Source organism: Orbicella faveolata, unplaced genomic scaffold, assembly GCF_042242905.1.
Source record: "Orbicella faveolata isolate gen_17 unplaced genomic scaffold, um_ofav_v1 contig_34, whole genome shotgun sequence".
NCBI lineage: Eukaryota > Metazoa > Cnidaria > Anthozoa > Scleractinia > Merulinidae > Orbicella > Orbicella faveolata.
In genome coordinates this window covers 1,188,839-1,206,853 of record NW_028301563.1, presented here as the reverse complement: position 1 = coordinate 1,206,853, position 18,015 = coordinate 1,188,839, and the positions used below count along the sequence as shown (strand labels likewise).

The window sequence follows — 18,015 nt, the reverse complement described above, 5'->3', positions numbered from 1 at the left end:
CATTACCTTTGTACAGTTGAGCTAATATCTTAGTATGCAAATTAAGTCACGTAAATATAACTTTAAGCTGTTATCCAGGTATGGCCTCCACCCTACATACACTCGGCTGGTATTGATTACAAGTAGAAAACACAGAAGTGACATTTTTAAGTGAGCATTTGTAAAACTTCGCTTCACTCAGATGAGTTCAGCTTGAAGTCAGTGTATATACCCTGCGAGCAGTTCGGCGTAGGAGAAACCAACTCCCTGCAGGGTTCGGTGTATAATGAACAACAACAAATGGCTTTTGTGGTAGTGAATGAATTAAGAATTACAATGTAAATTGTAAACATAAAGGGATTACTTAATTCGTCAGTTAATTCAAGACAAATTTTGATTCTAATAAGACCTCACTGACAGGTTTGAATATCGACCTCAAAAGAATCTGACAAAACAGACCTGGTGTAAAACTGTAGTATTGAGACATGAAGTTTGTTGTTTTAATACAATTGTTGCTTATTCAATATGGCTGCTTAGTATTCCTTTTTTGCGACAGAACCAAATCACCCGCGTCAACTTGACGCAGATACATGCAAATATTTCGAAAGAAATATTGCTTGTTTATCATGCCTTGGGTCCAAACAATGGAAGAGAGCGCTGAACCGTTCCTGTCAATTCAAAATCGCGAGGCGTATAAAACGCCCTTTTGCACAAATAGTGCTTTGCTTGGAGATAATGTTCTCTTACTATGAATTTCGACTGTCGGTTCGTGTTTATCTTGGTACGTGCCAAGAATCTTCGAATTCTTTATGGCAATTAATTGACCTTAAAGTTTATAATAATGCTTAATCTTCAAATTAATGACAATTTAAAAACGCTTCCATCAGTTTCAGGAAGAGTTCAAGACTTCAAGGTTCTTACAAAATTTAAACTAAAAGCAATTTTCCGAAGCGAAGGTTTTAGCGATGAAGATAAAATTTTCATTCAAATGGCCGAATTTCCCTGACGGAGTAGTAACGTTAGAAGCATTAAAATGCTCCTAACAGTTAAAATTCTAACAGTTAAAATCATTAGAATGCTTGTAATGTTACTGTTAGGTGGGAGATAACCATCTCACAATAAAGCTACTCAGTCAGACCGGTGTCAACGTGGCTAGAACAGTGGAACTAATTTCAAAGAAGATATGGGAATTAAAGTAAATTCTCCCAACGCGTTACTAATAGTTTCATAAGGGAAACATCAGGGAGAATCTCGGCGTTGACGTTACGGTTTGTAGGTAATTAAGTGAACGCTTCTTAAAAGGCACTTGACCTAATCAGGACATAAGTGACCGCACTCGATTGACTTTATTCAAAAATCATCAAAATTGTTTATCACGATCCGTTTTGCATATGTTATGTGGAGTGTTCAAACTCCCGCGAAAAAGAATAATTATGCTGAATTACCAGCTGATTATTTTGGCGCCAAGAGTTAATCCCTTTATTGAAAGCTGGTTATGTTTCCCTGTGAAAAGGAGTTAAATCATTGAGTACAAGATCGAATAAAAGTGATCAGCTCCAAAACAGAAAATTGTCAAGGAGGGTTGAAAGAACTTGGTTGTTTTAACATTCAGCTCTAAGGTATTAGGCAAAGACAGTCTGCCCTTGCGATGCAAGTAAATGGCCATGCTCTTCAAGTCTCGCTTCGTTGTAAATTCGTTCTCACGGCCCGAGTTAAAATACAGAGATTTCATACTCGAATGAATCGATCGGTCGTCAGACACAATAGATAGCGATAAAATCTCCCATTTCTTTGAACCGTTGACTGCTCTAATATATGTGATGAACATGATGCCTCCCTGTTTTCAAAGCCTGTCAAACTCTTTTGCATCAGTGACAAAGGGCTCACTAATCTGAATTAAAGATATATTGACAATAATGCTTTTAACTGTTTTAGTCCATCTTAAAGTTGTCAATAGAGAAATTTCCATGATTTTCCAACGTGTTGTCGTGAACACATTCACAAGGAGAAGAAATAAAATAATCTGAAACCCTATTGTAGACTAATCGTAATTAAATCTAGCTTCTCGAAGTAAACTGGATCATAAATGCAATTTTTCGTCCCCTGTTTTTTATCACGGGCACATTTACTGTTAAATTGTGTGTCTGCTGAATTAAGAATAAAATTAGTCTTGGAGTTATGCACATAACTTATACTTTCTCTTTTAGAGATTCATCTCCAACGAGCTCGAGGCAAGATAAATTGTCATGAAGTTTCCTTTTTAGTTCTAACTTTTGATTAACTTGGCTCTTATACCTTTTTTCTGTTAATCCTGAATTTGCCCTTTTTTCCTAAACGAGAACAAGTTGGAACACGCCGCCCGTGCCTCAGTGTTGGGTAAAGAGTAAATGTGCTTTGTTAGTGACGCCAGACCGAACCCATTGGAATCATTGAGGCACAGAAAATGTGAATTCTTTGTTCAGCCTGAGTCTCTAAGCTAAACAGCTGTTCTATCGGCGAAACTCGTCCGGGAATCTCAAGTCAACCCTGCGAGCTGCGTTTTATACACTTCCCTGGGCTAAAGTCGTTTGCGAAAAGTTACTGGCAGAGACTGTCAATATATTAATCAAGTGCCTGAGGGAATCAAATGAGAGCCGGAATGTTAAGGTCTTATTAATTCGCTTCTCTGTGGTGTATTCGGAACTTAGCTTATCGTACTGATCAAACTGAATCACCCTTTCTGCCCCTCGCCCTGCACGCCTTGCTAAACTCAAAAGTGCAGCTTTAGGATAAATTTCCGCTCCCTCTCCGGTCCGGTCCCCGAACGTGGCTGGTAATTGAGCCTAAAAAGCTTTGTAGTACTTGGGTATCTACGAGTTTTTCAATTTTGATATAACGATGGGTGCTTTCTCTTAAGGTGCACTTGCCAAAACAAGGAAGGGTTAAATATTCCGTAAGCAAAGATTGACCTCCACAAGGCTGAGTTAGCTGGACCGTGACGGCCCTCTTAAAGTGTAAACTTATTTAATTATTGAAAAAGTCGTTATCAATGCAAATCTATTTTAATTTGAATAATTTCAACATAATTTTGAAACATTTGTTGAGCTTGCAACAGCTTCTGATGGCTTTTAAACTCAGGTTCTCAGCTAAAAACCAAGAAAAGTTTGCATAAAACGACCAGCCGTGGAAAATTTGCGCGTTTCTTGGCCCAAAAGGACTGAGCCCTGGGAAGTGTATCACGTGATCGAGCACTGGCGCGAAACTTGAAAGCGCGCGCTTTTACATTGTCAATTGAAGAGCGAAGGATTGGGTGAATCGAAAGAAACCAGTTTACTGCTCAGATTTTAAGCTGTTTCAGAACATCTAGCCTTCGATCTCTAGGAAGAAGCTACTAGCCGTATTCTGCAACTGTCCCTTCATACATTTAGCAGCTTTTGTTGGAACTTGCGATCTATTTTAAAAAACGAAAGAGACCGGAGTTAGTAATTCCTTTGTTGATCAATATGGCGTCCACGCGAAGATGTTCATTCATGGGTCGAGGAAGGCCGCCGTTGAGTGCTCATAGCCATCAAGTAAATTCAGTTAGCAGGAAAATTTTGGACGCTGATAGCTTTTTGTCGGACCCTATCAAGGCGAAAGCACCACTGTCGCCCTCATTCAAAAGCTCAAAAACTGCGCTTTGCACTCCCGATGTTTATTCGAAAGAACGATCAGTCTGCCCAAGTCCCAGACCTCAGGTATGTCAATAGTTCCTATGTTCTTTTCCATATTTCTAGCGCTCGATGTATTCTGATCGACTCTTAGCATAACCCCCTGCGCTGAATTACTACATTTAAAACACAGTTGTTCATTTATTTAGGTAAAACGTCGACTCGACCTGGACGAATCTTCGACTAGAATGCGACACTCACTCAGAACACCAAAGACAAAGAGTTATGCGAGAAGGAAAATGAGGAGAGATGTACAGCCTTACCCAAAATGTAATTAATATTTTCCTTGTACACGACTAACACTTTTAAGGCTTTACGTGAAGTCAGGTTTAGAAACTCATAAAATGTTAAGCCCAGGTGGGCTTTTCAAAGATTCTACAGCACGTGTTTATTTCCGGGAAAGCTCCGTTTTGGACAAGAAAGTTAAGCCCGTGAGCAGAATGTTTTACATAAAAAAAGCAATTGTTGACTCAAGCTACCCCTCAAGATATTCTCTATAGCATTATATATTTTGTGGAGAGTATTGCGTTTTTAATTATTCGACATGTCGAAATCTGTGCGATTTTTGTCGAACAGACTGTCTTTCATCATAGGGACAAAAGGATGCAAATTTTCATTATTTTGCAGTATGCAAATTGTTTATTGTAGCTGTCAAAAGTTTTCCACTTCACTTGTGTTTAGGAATAATTTAAACTTTTTTCAAGGAGAAGATCGTAGTCATATACAGGTAATTGATAAATGCTGTGAGCTACACGCTCAGATAACATGCTTTATCTGAAGGGAAACTACATGAAAAAGTCCTAAATGTAACAAGTTAAGATGCTTCCACGCGCTTCTCTCCCATGCAGCGAAAACACCTAAATACTGAGTTTTCCAGCTGACTAATTATCCTCAAATTAACCTTTGCACTTATTCATTTATCAATCTGCCAGTTTTTAAGCTGTAAAATGTGACTGACGTGGTTTTACCATAGGTGAATAGCATTGAAGTCATACCTGCATGTATGTATTTAAGTAACACTTATTTACTTTTTCTTTCATAGTGTTTGTGAAATCCCCCATAGAAAAAACCAGGTATGATACATCTCTTGGAATTTTGACCAAGAAATTTGTGGGGCTTTTGAGGAGTTCAGAAGATGGTGTGGTGGATCTGAATCAAGCTGCTGATCTTTTGGAAGTTCAAAAGCGAAGAATCTATGACATTACCAATGTCCTAGAGGGTGTTGGATTAATCAAAAAGAAATCCAAGAACAACATTGAATGGAGGTCAGTGATCTGGAACAAATTTTCTTCTGTCATGTTCCATTCACTCCTACCAGTTTTGTTTTGCTCAGTATTGATAAGTTTATTTATTTGCTACGTGTTTACTCTTTGCTCTGTTATACTAGTTTTCCTTTTTATCCTAAAATAAATGTATCTAATTAAAGGGCATATAATTATTTTACTAGAATTTGCCTCTTTCACTGTCATTTCACTGCACCTAATTTGGACAATATTACAGTCATACCATCAAGTGGAGAATTACAAAATGCAAATAGGAGGGAGGAGGAGGCATTCTATTGTAAGGTGTGGCCATTCAAAGAATTCGACAAGGCAATATTACTTTTAAGTGATACCCCATGGTTGCATGACATTTTGCAATAAGTTAATTTCAAAATCTCCATTGATCAGCTGAATCTATTCAACATTGCTGTACTCTAGCTGTCAGACTAAATAATCCAAAACAGTATCTCAGATAACCGGCATGAAACCAAATGAGTTACAACTTCCAAGCTATTATCTTAAAATACCAATGAATGTCTTCTTTAATACAATATCACTTTCAGAGGGACTTGCTACACCGATAGCTCTTGTCGAATGAAAGGAATGGAGTCAATTTCAGCACAGATCATGGATCTTCACACGGATGTTGCTGATCTTGATGCTAAAGAGTGTTTCCTTGACAGGATGATCGAAGGCTGCCGTACAGAACTCAAAAACCTCACCGAGGACTCAGAAGTTGCCAAATATCCTTTCAGTCTTTTCCATTTGTTCATTTTGTGTTAGCTGAGGTTTGCTCTGTTTGATTTGTCTGGCCTCAAGAGTGGTACAGTGGCCAAGTAGTTCAATGATGTAGACCAGATTTAAGCAGATGAGTGTCTAGGCATCCTGTGGATGCCCACTTTTGAAAGTACATGTACAGCAGATTGTGTTCTTGTTCATATGTTGCTACGTGAATTATTTGTTTGAGCAGACCCTTCGCTTATTTTGGATGCCCAGTTTTCAAGTCCTGGCGAAACGCCTGATGTAGACTCGGCATGCAGAGAAAGTTGTCCAATAGCACAATGCTAGTGGATTTTGCAGTTGGGCTAGTGGATAGTGTCCCCTACTTACCTGACAGGTGACTGAAGTTTCCTCTCCTGTTAACTGAAAAATTCAATTAACAGGAATATTGTGTGAGATGATATTTGTTATTTTTATTTTTTATTTCTTTTGGGGGGGGGGAGGGAGGGGGGTTGGGGGGCTAGAGAGAATGGCTTTTGGGCTACAATGAAGTACATCATACAGCATTCTCTCACATCACCTGAAGGGCAAGCCTGAAAGTTTTTTTTTTTTCCGTACCCTGGGACTAGCCCTGGCCTGCTCGGGACAGCCTGGTCATTTAAATAAATGCCCTTGAGTGTATCAACACCAAGGAAAAAGAATATTTTGACACTATTACATGTGGCAATGAAAGGTCAGTGATCAGCAAAATTCTGAGGAGAAACCAGGGAAGGACTGGCATTCACTCCAGTGAGAGGAAGGCAAAGGGAGCAGTGGTTGGTACACTGTAGTTCTAGCCACTGTATGTTTCCTCCTCGTGAAATGATTTACATGTTAACTTTTTGAAAGTGAACATTCATTAGTCATCTTGGAGCTGAAAACAATCTACAGTGTACAATTTGACTGCAAGACTTCACATTTCAAGATCCTGGTTTACAATTTTAATGGGCATTGCTGCTTCACCTGACTGCATCAGAGAAAATTATATTTGATCCTTAACTTTTGATACATATGCATATGTCACATACAGAGACATACGCGACATCAAGCACTTCAAGAACAGAACCGTCATTGCTATCAAAGCCCCACCAGAAACGAGGCTGGAAGTACCAGATCCAAAGGAGGTATTGTTATTTACTTTTTTAACCCCTTAATTCTGTAATGGAGCACCAGTTTCTCTTTTAAGGTTTCTTTAATAAATTCACTCAATGAACTTAATTTTCCTACAGAATATCCAGATCTGGCTGAAGAGTGTAAGGGGTCCCATTGACGTCTACCTCTGTCCAGAGGACCAAGGTAGTCTCCCGTCACCAATGAAGGACATCTCTCCAATCAAACGACCACCACCAGCACCAACCACTCCAAATCATTTCCTCCTGACACCTGAGAAAACCCCTCATGGTTCTGGTGGCTCAGTGATAACGCCAATGCAGAAATTTGACGGGGAGGTACAGAGAAGTATTCCAATGTCATTGATCAGTCCACAGAAAAATCTGTTCTTGCAGACGAATGATGATGCTATTCCTGACGACTTGGACAGCGACACCCTGATTCCTCTTTCACCAAATCTCACAGACGAAGAGTATTTATATACGTTGACAGACACGGAAGGAATCACTGATCTGTTTGATTCATATGAATTCTGGAATGAGACATGATACATGTCGGTTTCAAGTATGCTTATGTCAATGCTCCTATCAATACAGGTTTGGTTTTATCTTGTAATGGTCAGCAAAAGTTAACATTTTTCAACTGAACATTTGTTTTATTGTAATACTTCTTATTATAAGTGTAAATATGATTAGGTAGAAGAGGAATTTTGATCTGCTAACAGGGTACATGTAAGTACCAAGCTAAAAGAATCAGGTAGCTTAAAAGAAATGGTATCTCTAAGCTGTAGGTAAACACAATACCTAACCATACTGTATCATTTTACTTCAGTAAGTGCTGTCCTTAACTGGATTGCTAGCATCACCAATTGACTCTATGCCATATTTTTACAAGTTCAGATTTAATAAGTGATAATAATTTTGTGAGTCTTACAAATTGACATTTTTAATTAACTAGCCTGCATTGCTAAGTCAACATCATGTACATGTAAAACAAAGCCTGACTAAAAATTACATTTACTTACTAGGAAGTCCTTGATTAAAAGAAAAAATTAGCAGATGTGTTTTTTTTAACAGCTATGTAAATAGATAGGGCAAAACATTAGAACATAAAGTAAGCCACAAAAAAAAAAACCGAGGTAAATGAAACTGATCTTAGCAAACTATGAGAATATTATAATTATTTTAAAATTTAGTAAGCAATTGTTGTCTTCAAACAATAGGAAAAAGTAATTACAAGGCATAGCTTGTTAGAATAATTTGGAATGAAAAATCTGAGTTATTAATAAAAGATTACTGGAAATATACTGTGAAATTATCTCTTAAAAGTATATAGGCTCGTTCAACCCTGAAATATGTCCGCATTTAAAACTTAACAATTTGGTTTGGGTATTTAGCATCGTCAACTTCCACCCCGCCCCACCCCCACCCCAACCCCTTTCTCTTCATTTTGAGCCATCTCTTCCCATTGCTTACATGTAGATACAATTGATATTATCATTGTAACCATTGGACTTAGATACATACAGTAGTGTATATTAATGTTAATAGCAAAAAACACACCTGGCTATGTGAAAAGGTCAGCCAACTTTTCTTGTCTGTGCACCTTAAAAAAACTGCCAAGTCAAACTGCACTTATGCTGCCACCCTACCAAGTACAGTCTACATTGATTTGAACTCAGTTATTTTGAATTCCCCATTATTTCAAACTCACAACCGTTACCCTTGGATTTGCTCTTCTGTCATTTCCTATTGGCTATAATTTTTCAAACTGCTGCTAATTTGAACAATTTTTCATTTCCCATTTGAGAGTTCGAAATGGTGGGGTTCAAAGTCTGTATTTCAATAAACACAGGACACTCAATAATTTGTATTATATTTACTTAAACTTTAATGAGATATTTGATTTTCTTGTGTGATAATGTAGACTATGATTTTACTCAAATTAAAAAAAGGAATAAATACGTTGAACTGGAGACTTAAATTCAACACAACATCGTCAGTGACACATCCATGCCCAAATTATTATTATTATTTTTTGGCCAAAAAAAATGGTCGCTTTACCGACTAAATTATTTGATAGTAGATTCCTGGACTTAAAATGAGTATATTTGTGTACTAAAGGTTTCAAATTCATCAAGTAGGTAGCCAACAATATTATTTATTATTATTTCCCTGGATGGCTATATTTCAAAATGTGCTATCATCTTGCTTCTCTAAAGTCAGTTTGTGGCAAATCACAGAGTTGTGTGTAACCCAACAGCCACTATTAATGTATGATCAAGATAAATAATATTTTACCACTTAGTTTTGCACTGCCAGAAATTAACTTTTCTGTAATGGAATGTCAGATCTAAATTATCCTTCCTGACACAAAGCTCTGCTCTAGGGTCAGTTCTGTGCCATTAATGACAATAAACTTTTTGTTTGTTTCCCACCAAAATAAACTGACTTGTTACCCAAACTTAAACCACTGCTACATGCAGACTTATCTTAGATTCCGTGATTGGGAGTTTGGGATCTGCAAGTCCTTTGTGTACATCCTTTTGATTAAAACACATGTAACATTTGCTTAATATCTATCTTTTTTTTCTTGCTTCTTTTTTAATGGAAAAGTACACCCCAATGTCACAACACGTATGATGCTAAAGATTAAAATGCTACTACAAAAGAAATAAATGAAAAAAACTCTAGTTCTGATACAAAAGCAGAAAAGTATTAATTACCACTTTCATGTTGATGTTAATCTGCCTTCCAAATTGTACTTTGTTTACCTGTGGAAGAATACCATTCTGTTGATATAACTAACTTAAATGAATTATTGGACCAGCTGATCTTAAAATTCTTTTCAAACAAATGCATAACAATATCAATACTACTTTTAATTTTGGGCATCCCACAATAAATATATAATTATATAATCTGTTTTCAGACAGCAAATTAAACTAGAATAATGGCTTATTAGACTTAAACTGGTCAAGTCCCCTTTAATTTAGCACATACTCCTTTCAACATTGCTTTCCAAGAATGCCAAGCAGTAAATATTACCCTCACCACTTGACATACCAATACATTTTTAAAATACTGGCTTTTTGCTAGTAGCATACAAAAGTTCTGCAAAAATGAAAACAAAAAATGGCCGCTATTTGTTGGTAGAAAGTAGCAGATCTAAGGTAGGGCCCCTTATTGGTTTTGAGAATGTAAGGACTGATTAGTGCCCCAAAGTATAGTTCCCATGAAAATGCTGACCAGGCCCTTTAAGAGTTAAAAAGTTCACAATCTCACTTTATGGTAACCCATTTGAGCAAATGTGAACATGCTGTGTATGTATATCTTTTCACAGTAACATTGTTCCATCAGTAGTGTTTGCTACTTCCCAATACTAAATGTAAGTTTGTTTATAACTACAGGGTAGGATTTTGCTTTCTTTAGTTACAATAACCATAGTTTTATGGATGTTTACCCACCCCTTGTCATAAAAAAGCAGTTAAATAGCTTATGATGTTCAAAATTCAGATTACTATCTGTCATTGACTCCAATCTGTTGGGACCGAAAACAGAAAAGGATGCAAAACCTTTCAGCCCCTGCAAATTCTCCTTACAGTGTACTTGTCTACACATACCCCCTATAGTAACAATTTACAGAGTTGAACCTCAGATCATTTCCTAATGCTTAGAACCACTTTATCACACTGAAAATTTCACTCCGTCACTGGGCTTGAAAAAAGTGTCATCCAGTCATCCGGGACAAGAAGATTTTCATTCTTACCAATGGACAAGGGCCCAGGCAAGTCAACTGCCAACTAAATAAAAATAACGGAAATTAAGACTTGCCCAGGGCAAGCAAAATTTGAGAACTGCTATCCAAAGGGCAAGCTTAAATCCAAGTTGTGTCTTTTTTCAAGCCCTGTCAGACTGAAAACTCAAAGTTCGTCATTACTACACTAGACACAAGTCTCGTTATCTGCACCATCAGCTTGATGATAGTTTTCTACTGAAGCCAAGTTTTCACAGCTTGATGCACAGCCATAATCTTTGCCATCTGTGCATGATCCTGTAAGATGATCTTCTCCAGCTGTTTTTCTGCGGCTGTGACTGCTTGCAAGATCAGGCTGCATTTCCCATATTTCCCCTCTAACTGCATCACTATTTGATGAGCTTTCCAGTTTTCCTCCAAGGTCAGAAAACCTTTTGGTGGCAGAAGCTTCTTCATCAGAAGGAACTGAATTGGCATCATCTTCAATTGCTGAGATGCCACAAGTAATGCAATCTCCAGTTTCCAAGCCACTGATGCCAGTTTCCTCTGCTTCATGCTCACTGTCCTGTGGAGAATTTTCTGCATTTACACAAGGGTTGACATTCAAAGCTGGTTGGTCATCATTCTCTGCTAAGTCACTCAACATTGCTTGCATTTCAGACACAAAACTGCTACCAAGGTCCTCATATGACATTTTTAAACTACCAACCTCCACTGGGTCACCTGCTAAGTCAGAAGGCATGTTAGTATCTTGTTCAATTTGTCTGTCTGAATCGTCCAGTTCATCTCTATTCTTTTCCACTGATTTTTCATCACGTTCTCCACTGTTGATCTCATTTGCAATTTGCACCTCACTTTCCACTACATCACTTTGTTCATTACTAAGTTCTTCTGTAGGGGTTTCACCAAGTGATGCACTCTCTGCAGTTTCAACCGGAGGTAGGCTCTCCTCATAGGGCATAGCCTCACAAGCAACGCTCGCTGCCACTGGCAACACATTCTCATTATCAGTGATAGGAGCAACTTCAAAAGTGTCTTTACTGTTTGATTCAGGAATGCTAACACTTGCTGCAAGCATTATATTCATTTCTTTCTCCCGTCGTCGCTTCTCAAAATGGTGTTTTACGCCTGGCACAAGGCTCGCAATGATCATGCAGATAACAACAAAACCAAAAGCTGCAATAATGATCAGTGTAGTCAACCCCTCATCATTGTCATCATCATCCTCTTGTTTCGCCGCAGCTTGCATTTCTCCAAGGACTGGGGTCACTGTAAAACCAACTGTTACATTTGTCGAAGTTGAGACAGATTCTTTTGAAGGTGAAGCTTGAAAAGAGTTAGCAAGATTAAGGGCTGATGTCAACTCTGCTGTTGATGTACTTGATGGAAACAATGCATGCTGTGTGGATGAAATATTCCTAGTTGTGATTAATGGTGTGGGGGCCACTGGCATATTTGTAGACACTGTTGAAGTTCTTGATGTTGTTGGCATAATTACAGAGGATGATGTTTCAGAACAAAGTGTCAATGGATCAGCAGCATGATAGCTTAGGTGAAATCCTTTCCATGCGAGGGCATCATCACTACGGAATTTCAGCCGAAGGGTGTTTCCAGAGCTGCAGATGACAGGAGGGGGTGGATTACTGTTACAAAATTTTCCAATGAGCGGTGCACTAGAATCAGAACCATTCCAAATTGTCAGGTGATCATGGGGACATCTATGCCTATTTGTATCACCCTCGACTTGAAACTCCACAAATCTTAAATGTACTGATTTATCTTCTGGCACAGTTATTGTCCACACACACTTGGAATTGTGAAAATATTCCTTTGGAAAATTGGGTGACCTCAGTTCGCCACTAGTTCCCTGTAAATGCCCTCCACACCCAGGGAAATACAGCGCATAAAATCCCACCTGAGTGTCTGATGCATTAGACTTGAATCGCACCCACAGTTTACCACTGTCAGAACTGACCAGGGGAGGGGTAGTGTCATACCCACAGTACTCTGCTAATACTGGTGCCAGGGAATAAGGCACCTCTCCAGCTCTGAGCTCAACATAACCACTGCTACATGGTATATTAAAATTGATAAAATCAAAATGTACTTTTGCTCCATTTGGCATCTTCACAAACCACAAGCAATCCTGATCTGCAGTTGGGAAACTCTCTGTCATGATGCTGCCGGGATCTTGTGTCAAGGGGCCCCCACATCCAAAGATGCAACCATACAACTCCACTCTCATGCAGACAAAACTGAAATAACTCGCTGGGAAGATACGAATAAATTTCGCCGTGATTTCTGGCGTGAGGACATTTAATTTTGTTCCATCTCGCATCTTGTTTCCTGGTAAAATTGTTTCATTTTCTTTGTTTTTGTAGATCTCCCAAGACACCCCGTCCATACTATACATCAGTTGATATTTGCTGACGCGTCCCATACGAAGAGACATAAGTTCCGCCGCGGGGTAAAAGCCTTGTGTTGCGATAGCCGATACAGCGCTCAATTTCTTGAGCTCGATTTGAAGGTACAAAGGTTCTTGAAGGCTTTCAGGATTGTCACTACACCAGGCTGACTTCCCGTTCAATCTGGCCGCAAAAGAAGGAAATTCTTCATGTGAATCCAACGCCGTCACAAGAGAGTCTTGTATTCGCCCGTTCTCCATACCCAGCGGAATACTGCAATCGTCGCAACTCGATTTTCTTCTTGATTGTCCTTCACACTCTGCGCCTCCATTCTTCGGTGATGGGTTCGAGCAATTTCTTTCCTTGTACCGAAATGGTAACGTGTCAATGTCGGATGGGACGTGGCATGAACTCCACGAAGACCAAGGAGCCCAGTTTCCATCGATCGGCCGGGGTTTATTTTCCGCCCAATTCCACGGCATCCACGTATTTATACAAACACCTTGATGTGCGAAAACAGCTAAAACCACAAGCAGCGACAAGTTGAGGCAGATATTCATGGCGCTCTTGTCCTAATCGACAGTTTTCCGCACGCGACGAACGTTCCGCGAAAAATTTTGAACTGAAACCAATTAAGGTCTAAGTCTTCAAAGCAATGATAAAATCTAATCGGATGAACCTTTCGTGAAGTCCAAACTCAGCGTTATTAAAAATCCTTGTTTACAAACGTAGCCAACACAAAGGCCACATAATTACTCCCGATATTGTCTATCGTTCCCAGCCAAGCAAAGCCGATATCAACAGCAATAACTTGACGAGGAAATTATGGAGATTGTGAAGTCCCAGCCCAGCAAGACTCGCTGTTTTCGACGAATAGAAACGAACTTGGGCGGAGTTATCGCAATTACGGCCAATACAATCGACCTCGTGACTTCTGAGATATTTATAAACGTATGTTGTGTTGAGAGGTAACTTTATCGGCCCACAATGCTTGGTCAATATTAAAGTTGTTGTTGTTTTGCATGCCACCCAACAAATAAAAACAATTTTCCCGCAGTTTGTCACTGACGTCAAATGTTTTTTTTTTTTTTTTTTTTTTTTTACATTTCCCACGGTTCATATCAGGTTGCCGATCACACTGTTAAGAAGATATAAAAGTACTATAAACATCGTTCAACTTTGCGGGTACACGCGATCTCCTGCCGTGAGCGTAACTCCTTTCTCAACCGCCTTCACGTGCCTAGCATTTGTTCCACAAAATGTAACCAGCGTGATATTACATGTAATACGCTATTAGATTGTGGCTTTCAGTTAATTTCGGCCTTCTTAAGGATAGAAATCGTCATGAGACGTGCTAATGGTTTGTTTGTTTTTTTCATTACCCGAGAGAATTAACTAACGAACTTCCGGTTTTGGTTACTTTTCATTTCCGCTATGCCCAGCCACCAAATTTACCCAGCAGACATTTCGCACCTTCAAAGATGGTGGACAAGCAGTAGATGTAGGATTTTCTTGAAATATTTGAGGAAATGAGTTCTAAAGAAAACGTGTACAGAAGGATTTCTGGGTTCGGGAAGCTTCTTGCGGAGTGTCAGACACAGGTAAGTTTTTTCTTTTACGGATGAACCTCGTAAAAAGGCTGAACTATGATTTAGATAGCTACTTACACGTAGTGCTGAAATTCAAGACTCCGTGGAAAGGCAGTTAGGATAACCCTACTGCTACGGTCGCTCTAGCTCTTCTGCATTCCTTGTAATTTTCACAGTTTACAGGGCAGCTAGGGTAAAGTGTTAACAGCCAACTACCATCGATAGCAAGTATCATGAAAGAATTGCAATTTCATTCTGAAATTTTTCTTCCTTTCACGTGCAGCTCTCAAATAGGTTTCTCTACCAGTGATGTGTAAGACCGGGTTTTCGTCTTAATCTCCTTTATCCAATCAGGTTCCTTTTCACATGCTGCAATCGATCAAGCGATTTGCAGGGCCGTGTTAAACCTTTCAACTCGTTGTCATTGTCTAAAGCAATAAGAAGATAACATGATCACACTGGAAATAGAGTCGACACAAGCAGGAAATTCAAGCACCAATAAAGACATGAGTAAAGTTTCATTGCTTGGCATTTAGAATGTCTTTTATGCATTGCTAGGGTTAGGTCTAAGCCATTTTGCTGTCACTAACGTGTGACCAGTCTAGGCTTCAGCTCATGGTGCTGCTATTGGTTATCTGTCATCATGCATTGCTGCTTTGCAGCTTGTAGTGACTTTAAATTGTCATGCAATTGGATTGTATGTCTGAAGTTGGAATTAACTGATGTTGCTAGTGTATTTCTGTACTTTCTAGGCTCTTCATTATGGAAGTTGTGTATCCCAGCAAGAAAATGTCGCAAAACATGCATGTGACAAGGAATTCAATGCATTGAAAGCATGTATCAAACAAGCAGTAAGTTCTTTAGAGAATCCTTGTCTTCTTCACCCATGTACACATTTTCAGGTGGTCATCATAGTATACTTTTATTTTGATCACTTACTAATGGCTGAAGCCAGCTTACTGTCTCCTCAGTCAGTAACACATGAACTCTGAACTTCTTAACCAACCAATTACATAAGTATTTTTTTACTATAACTTAACTAGGGTCTATCATAGTTGCGTTGAAACAAAATTATAATAAAAATTGGTCAGTCAGTGGGATAGTGGTGATCAGAGTTGGTTTCAAATGGGAAAATGATAAAAATTTAGCTTGATAAGATATCAAAATATTTAATGAATGATACCAAATTGTTAGCTTTGGGAGGGATACAGAATCCACACTCCAGCTGAAGGGAGACTCTTAGATGCAGATGGATTGCCTGGCTAGGCGCAGAGGAGAATGGAGGAGTTTTGTCAGTATCCCATATGCTCTGTAATGAAGTAAACAAGCTTCAGATCAGATCAAACAAAATTGTTAAAGCTTTTTTCATTGCTGAAAAGGAAGTAGATTTGATCTTAGTTGTACAACATGGAATTTCCATTTTGATTTTTGTCCAGGCAGGGTATGTACATAGCCACACATCAGGAAATGGTCACAGAGAAAAATCCTCAAAGTCAGGGAAAAATTATTGAATTTAAGGTTAATGTAGACCTTCATTAGCTGATTTTTTCCCCAAAATATTTTCAAGCCAAATTTAAGACTACTACTTATCTCCAGTCTCAAAAAAACCTTATTTTAAAAACAATCAGAAGATTTTCTGTTGTCCAACCAACAGAAATATCACAAAAGCCTCACACTATATATAGTCCATCATCTATAGTTAATATATAGTTTGTATATATAGTTTACCATGGTTGTCTTTAAGCAGTGTACACAGAAATATTTTCCCGGAATGCACTCTTGAAGGTCTACTGTAACCTTAATATTTAGTCAGGGGAAATTACATACATGCATGCATCCGCACATCCGTATATACATATATATGTACATACGTACATACATATGTAGCTACTTTAAAAAATTTGAAGTACCTTAAATGAGCTAATATCTTCAAGAACGTAAATGTAACAAAATACAATACTTATACAATAAATGCGCTAAAAATAATGAAAGAGCTAAACTGTGTACATAATAAAACTGGAGACATGTTGCAATGCTACTGAAAAGAGTCATATTGTAGTATTTTTCGCTTAAAGTCCGCAAAATTAGAAGTTCTAAGTGAGTCCAGAAGAGAGTTCCTATAATTAGAGAGATCCATAAGATAAAGCAGTAGTTGCTTATAACGTCCATAAGGCTGATTTCTACTCCAGTAACTTCATGACGTTAAAAGTGTGTATTCTAATATTATTATGTTATATAAGCTAAAAGGTTGTAGTTAAGGACCCCAGTTGGCAGGAAGCTTACCAGGTTTCATCCTACAAAGTATGCATGTGGGCGAGTTGAATTTGGGACGCTGAACTCAAATTCATTAAGTGGAAGGAAGAGGATTTGAACCTAGGAGTCCTGGATTTTAGTCCAGTGCCCTAACCAATAAGCTATGCTACTAATCAATGAGTAACATTTTATCACTTCTAGTGTCACTGTTGTTGTATTCTAACTTTTGATCTCTTGTAGGCAAGGAAAACCAAGGTGTAGAGGCTGGACTTTGAGAGTTGGGAAATTACCAATGTTACGTTGAACAATCGGGACATAAAGTCAGAGCTCAACTCTGTACTTCACGGCAGACTGTTACGAGAGACACTCTGTGGATCAGAGCAAATGTCATGTGAGAATCCTGGCATAGTCTGAAAATTCACTTTACGTCTCCACTTTTCGAAATTTTAAAATATAATAAAAATGATACTACCATGAAATCTATAAGGGCTGGTTGACTGATCTCTCAGTACAACTGTTTGATTACAACACCTACAAGAATTAAACAGATTTAAACAAACAAAATTTGAGTCAGAAGGGGAATTCACATGCCTCGTAATGGTGGACTTATCCCCGTAAGCCAGTTTTACACTTCTTGAAGATCTGTAGGTGCCGTAATTGAACGGTTTTAGTCTGCGAATTTTGGAGAGGAAACCATCGTTTAATTAGTGAACGTCGTAGTCTACTAATCTACCAATCATATCATGTGTCTCTAGAACCTCCTTTATCCCCTGGCAAGAGCCTCTTGGGCAAGTGAGATAGGTGGCTTCGGAAATCAAAAAAAATTAGCTCATATGACTGGACTAAAATATGTTTATCATGGTTATATAATTAGGACGGTGCCTACTAAATACAAAGGTTTTTGCGCTAGGTTAGGACCACGTGGAAAAAGTAGATCATCGGCATCCACAAAGAAAAATTGGGGTAGCCAGGTATCTTTTCAAGATAATTAACCTTGAATCTCAACAAAAATGCTGACATCAGCATTTTTCTGAAAAAAGAAGGAAAGGATATTTCTTCACAGATTTCCTCAAAATTCACCTTTACATACAGAAATGGAAACACATTTATAAAGATCTTGAAACTGCATGGTAAATAGTAACAAAAAGCAATTTTGGTTTAATTTGTTTTTAATAACAAAATCGTTGGAACAGCGCTTTTAGCCTCTCTGACA

General features: G+C 38.4%; 3 protein-coding genes across 3 annotated transcripts; 2 read left to right on the top strand and 1 right to left on the bottom strand.

Moving 5' to 3' along the window:
* The first annotated feature begins 3,182 nt into the window (after positions 1-3,182).
* Positions 3,183-8,101, top strand: LOC110048279 (transcription factor E2F3-like). The gene is made up of 6 exons (XM_020754065.2): positions 3,183-3,695; positions 3,818-3,938; positions 4,711-4,933; positions 5,494-5,673; positions 6,699-6,813; positions 6,919-8,101. Exons 1-6 carry the CDS (start codon positions 3,462-3,464, stop codon positions 7,345-7,347), a joined length of 1,302 nt encoding a protein of 433 aa, XP_020609724.2. The 5' UTR covers positions 3,183-3,461; the 3' UTR covers positions 7,348-8,101.
* Positions 8,102-9,365: 1,264 nt separating this feature from the next.
* Positions 9,366-14,010, bottom strand: LOC110048278 (uncharacterized). The gene has a single exon (XM_020754064.2). It carries the CDS (start codon positions 13,518-13,520, stop codon positions 10,743-10,745), a length of 2,778 nt encoding a protein of 925 aa, XP_020609723.2. The 5' UTR covers positions 13,521-14,010; the 3' UTR covers positions 9,366-10,742.
* A 36-nt stretch (positions 14,011-14,046) lies between these two features.
* LOC149104231 (NADH dehydrogenase [ubiquinone] 1 alpha subcomplex assembly factor 8-like) lies at positions 14,047-17,281 on the top strand. Its single transcript, XM_089272113.1, has 3 exons — positions 14,047-14,561; positions 15,302-15,400; positions 17,043-17,281. Exons 1-3 carry the CDS (start codon positions 14,490-14,492, stop codon positions 17,061-17,063), a joined length of 192 nt encoding a protein of 63 aa, XP_089128239.1. The 5' UTR covers positions 14,047-14,489; the 3' UTR covers positions 17,064-17,281.
* The last annotated feature ends 734 nt before the right edge of the window (positions 17,282-18,015 follow it).

Coding starts and splice junctions, on each gene's coding strand:
- LOC110048279 (XM_020754065.2), top strand. CDS start 3,462: ATGGCGTCCACGCGAAGATGTTCATTCATGGGTCGAGGAAGGCCGCCG. Junction 4,934..5,493: donor AAGAACAACATTGAATGGAG/GTCAGTGATCTG, acceptor TATCACTTTCAG/AGGGACTTGCTACACCGATA. Junction 5,674..6,698: donor GAGGACTCAGAAGTTGCCAA/ATATCCTTTCAG, acceptor AACTTTTGATAC/ATATGCATATGTCACATACA.
- LOC110048278 (XM_020754064.2), bottom strand. CDS start 13,520: ATGAATATCTGCCTCAACTTGTCGCTGCTTGTGGTTTTAGCTGTTTTC.
- LOC149104231 (XM_089272113.1), top strand. CDS start 14,490: ATGAGTTCTAAAGAAAACGTGTACAGAAGGATTTCTGGGTTCGGGAAG. Junction 14,562..15,301: donor TTGCGGAGTGTCAGACACAG/GTAAGTTTTTTC, acceptor TGTACTTTCTAG/GCTCTTCATTATGGAAGTTG. Junction 15,401..17,042: donor AAGCATGTATCAAACAAGCA/GTAAGTTCTTTA, acceptor GATCTCTTGTAG/GCAAGGAAAACCAAGGTGTA.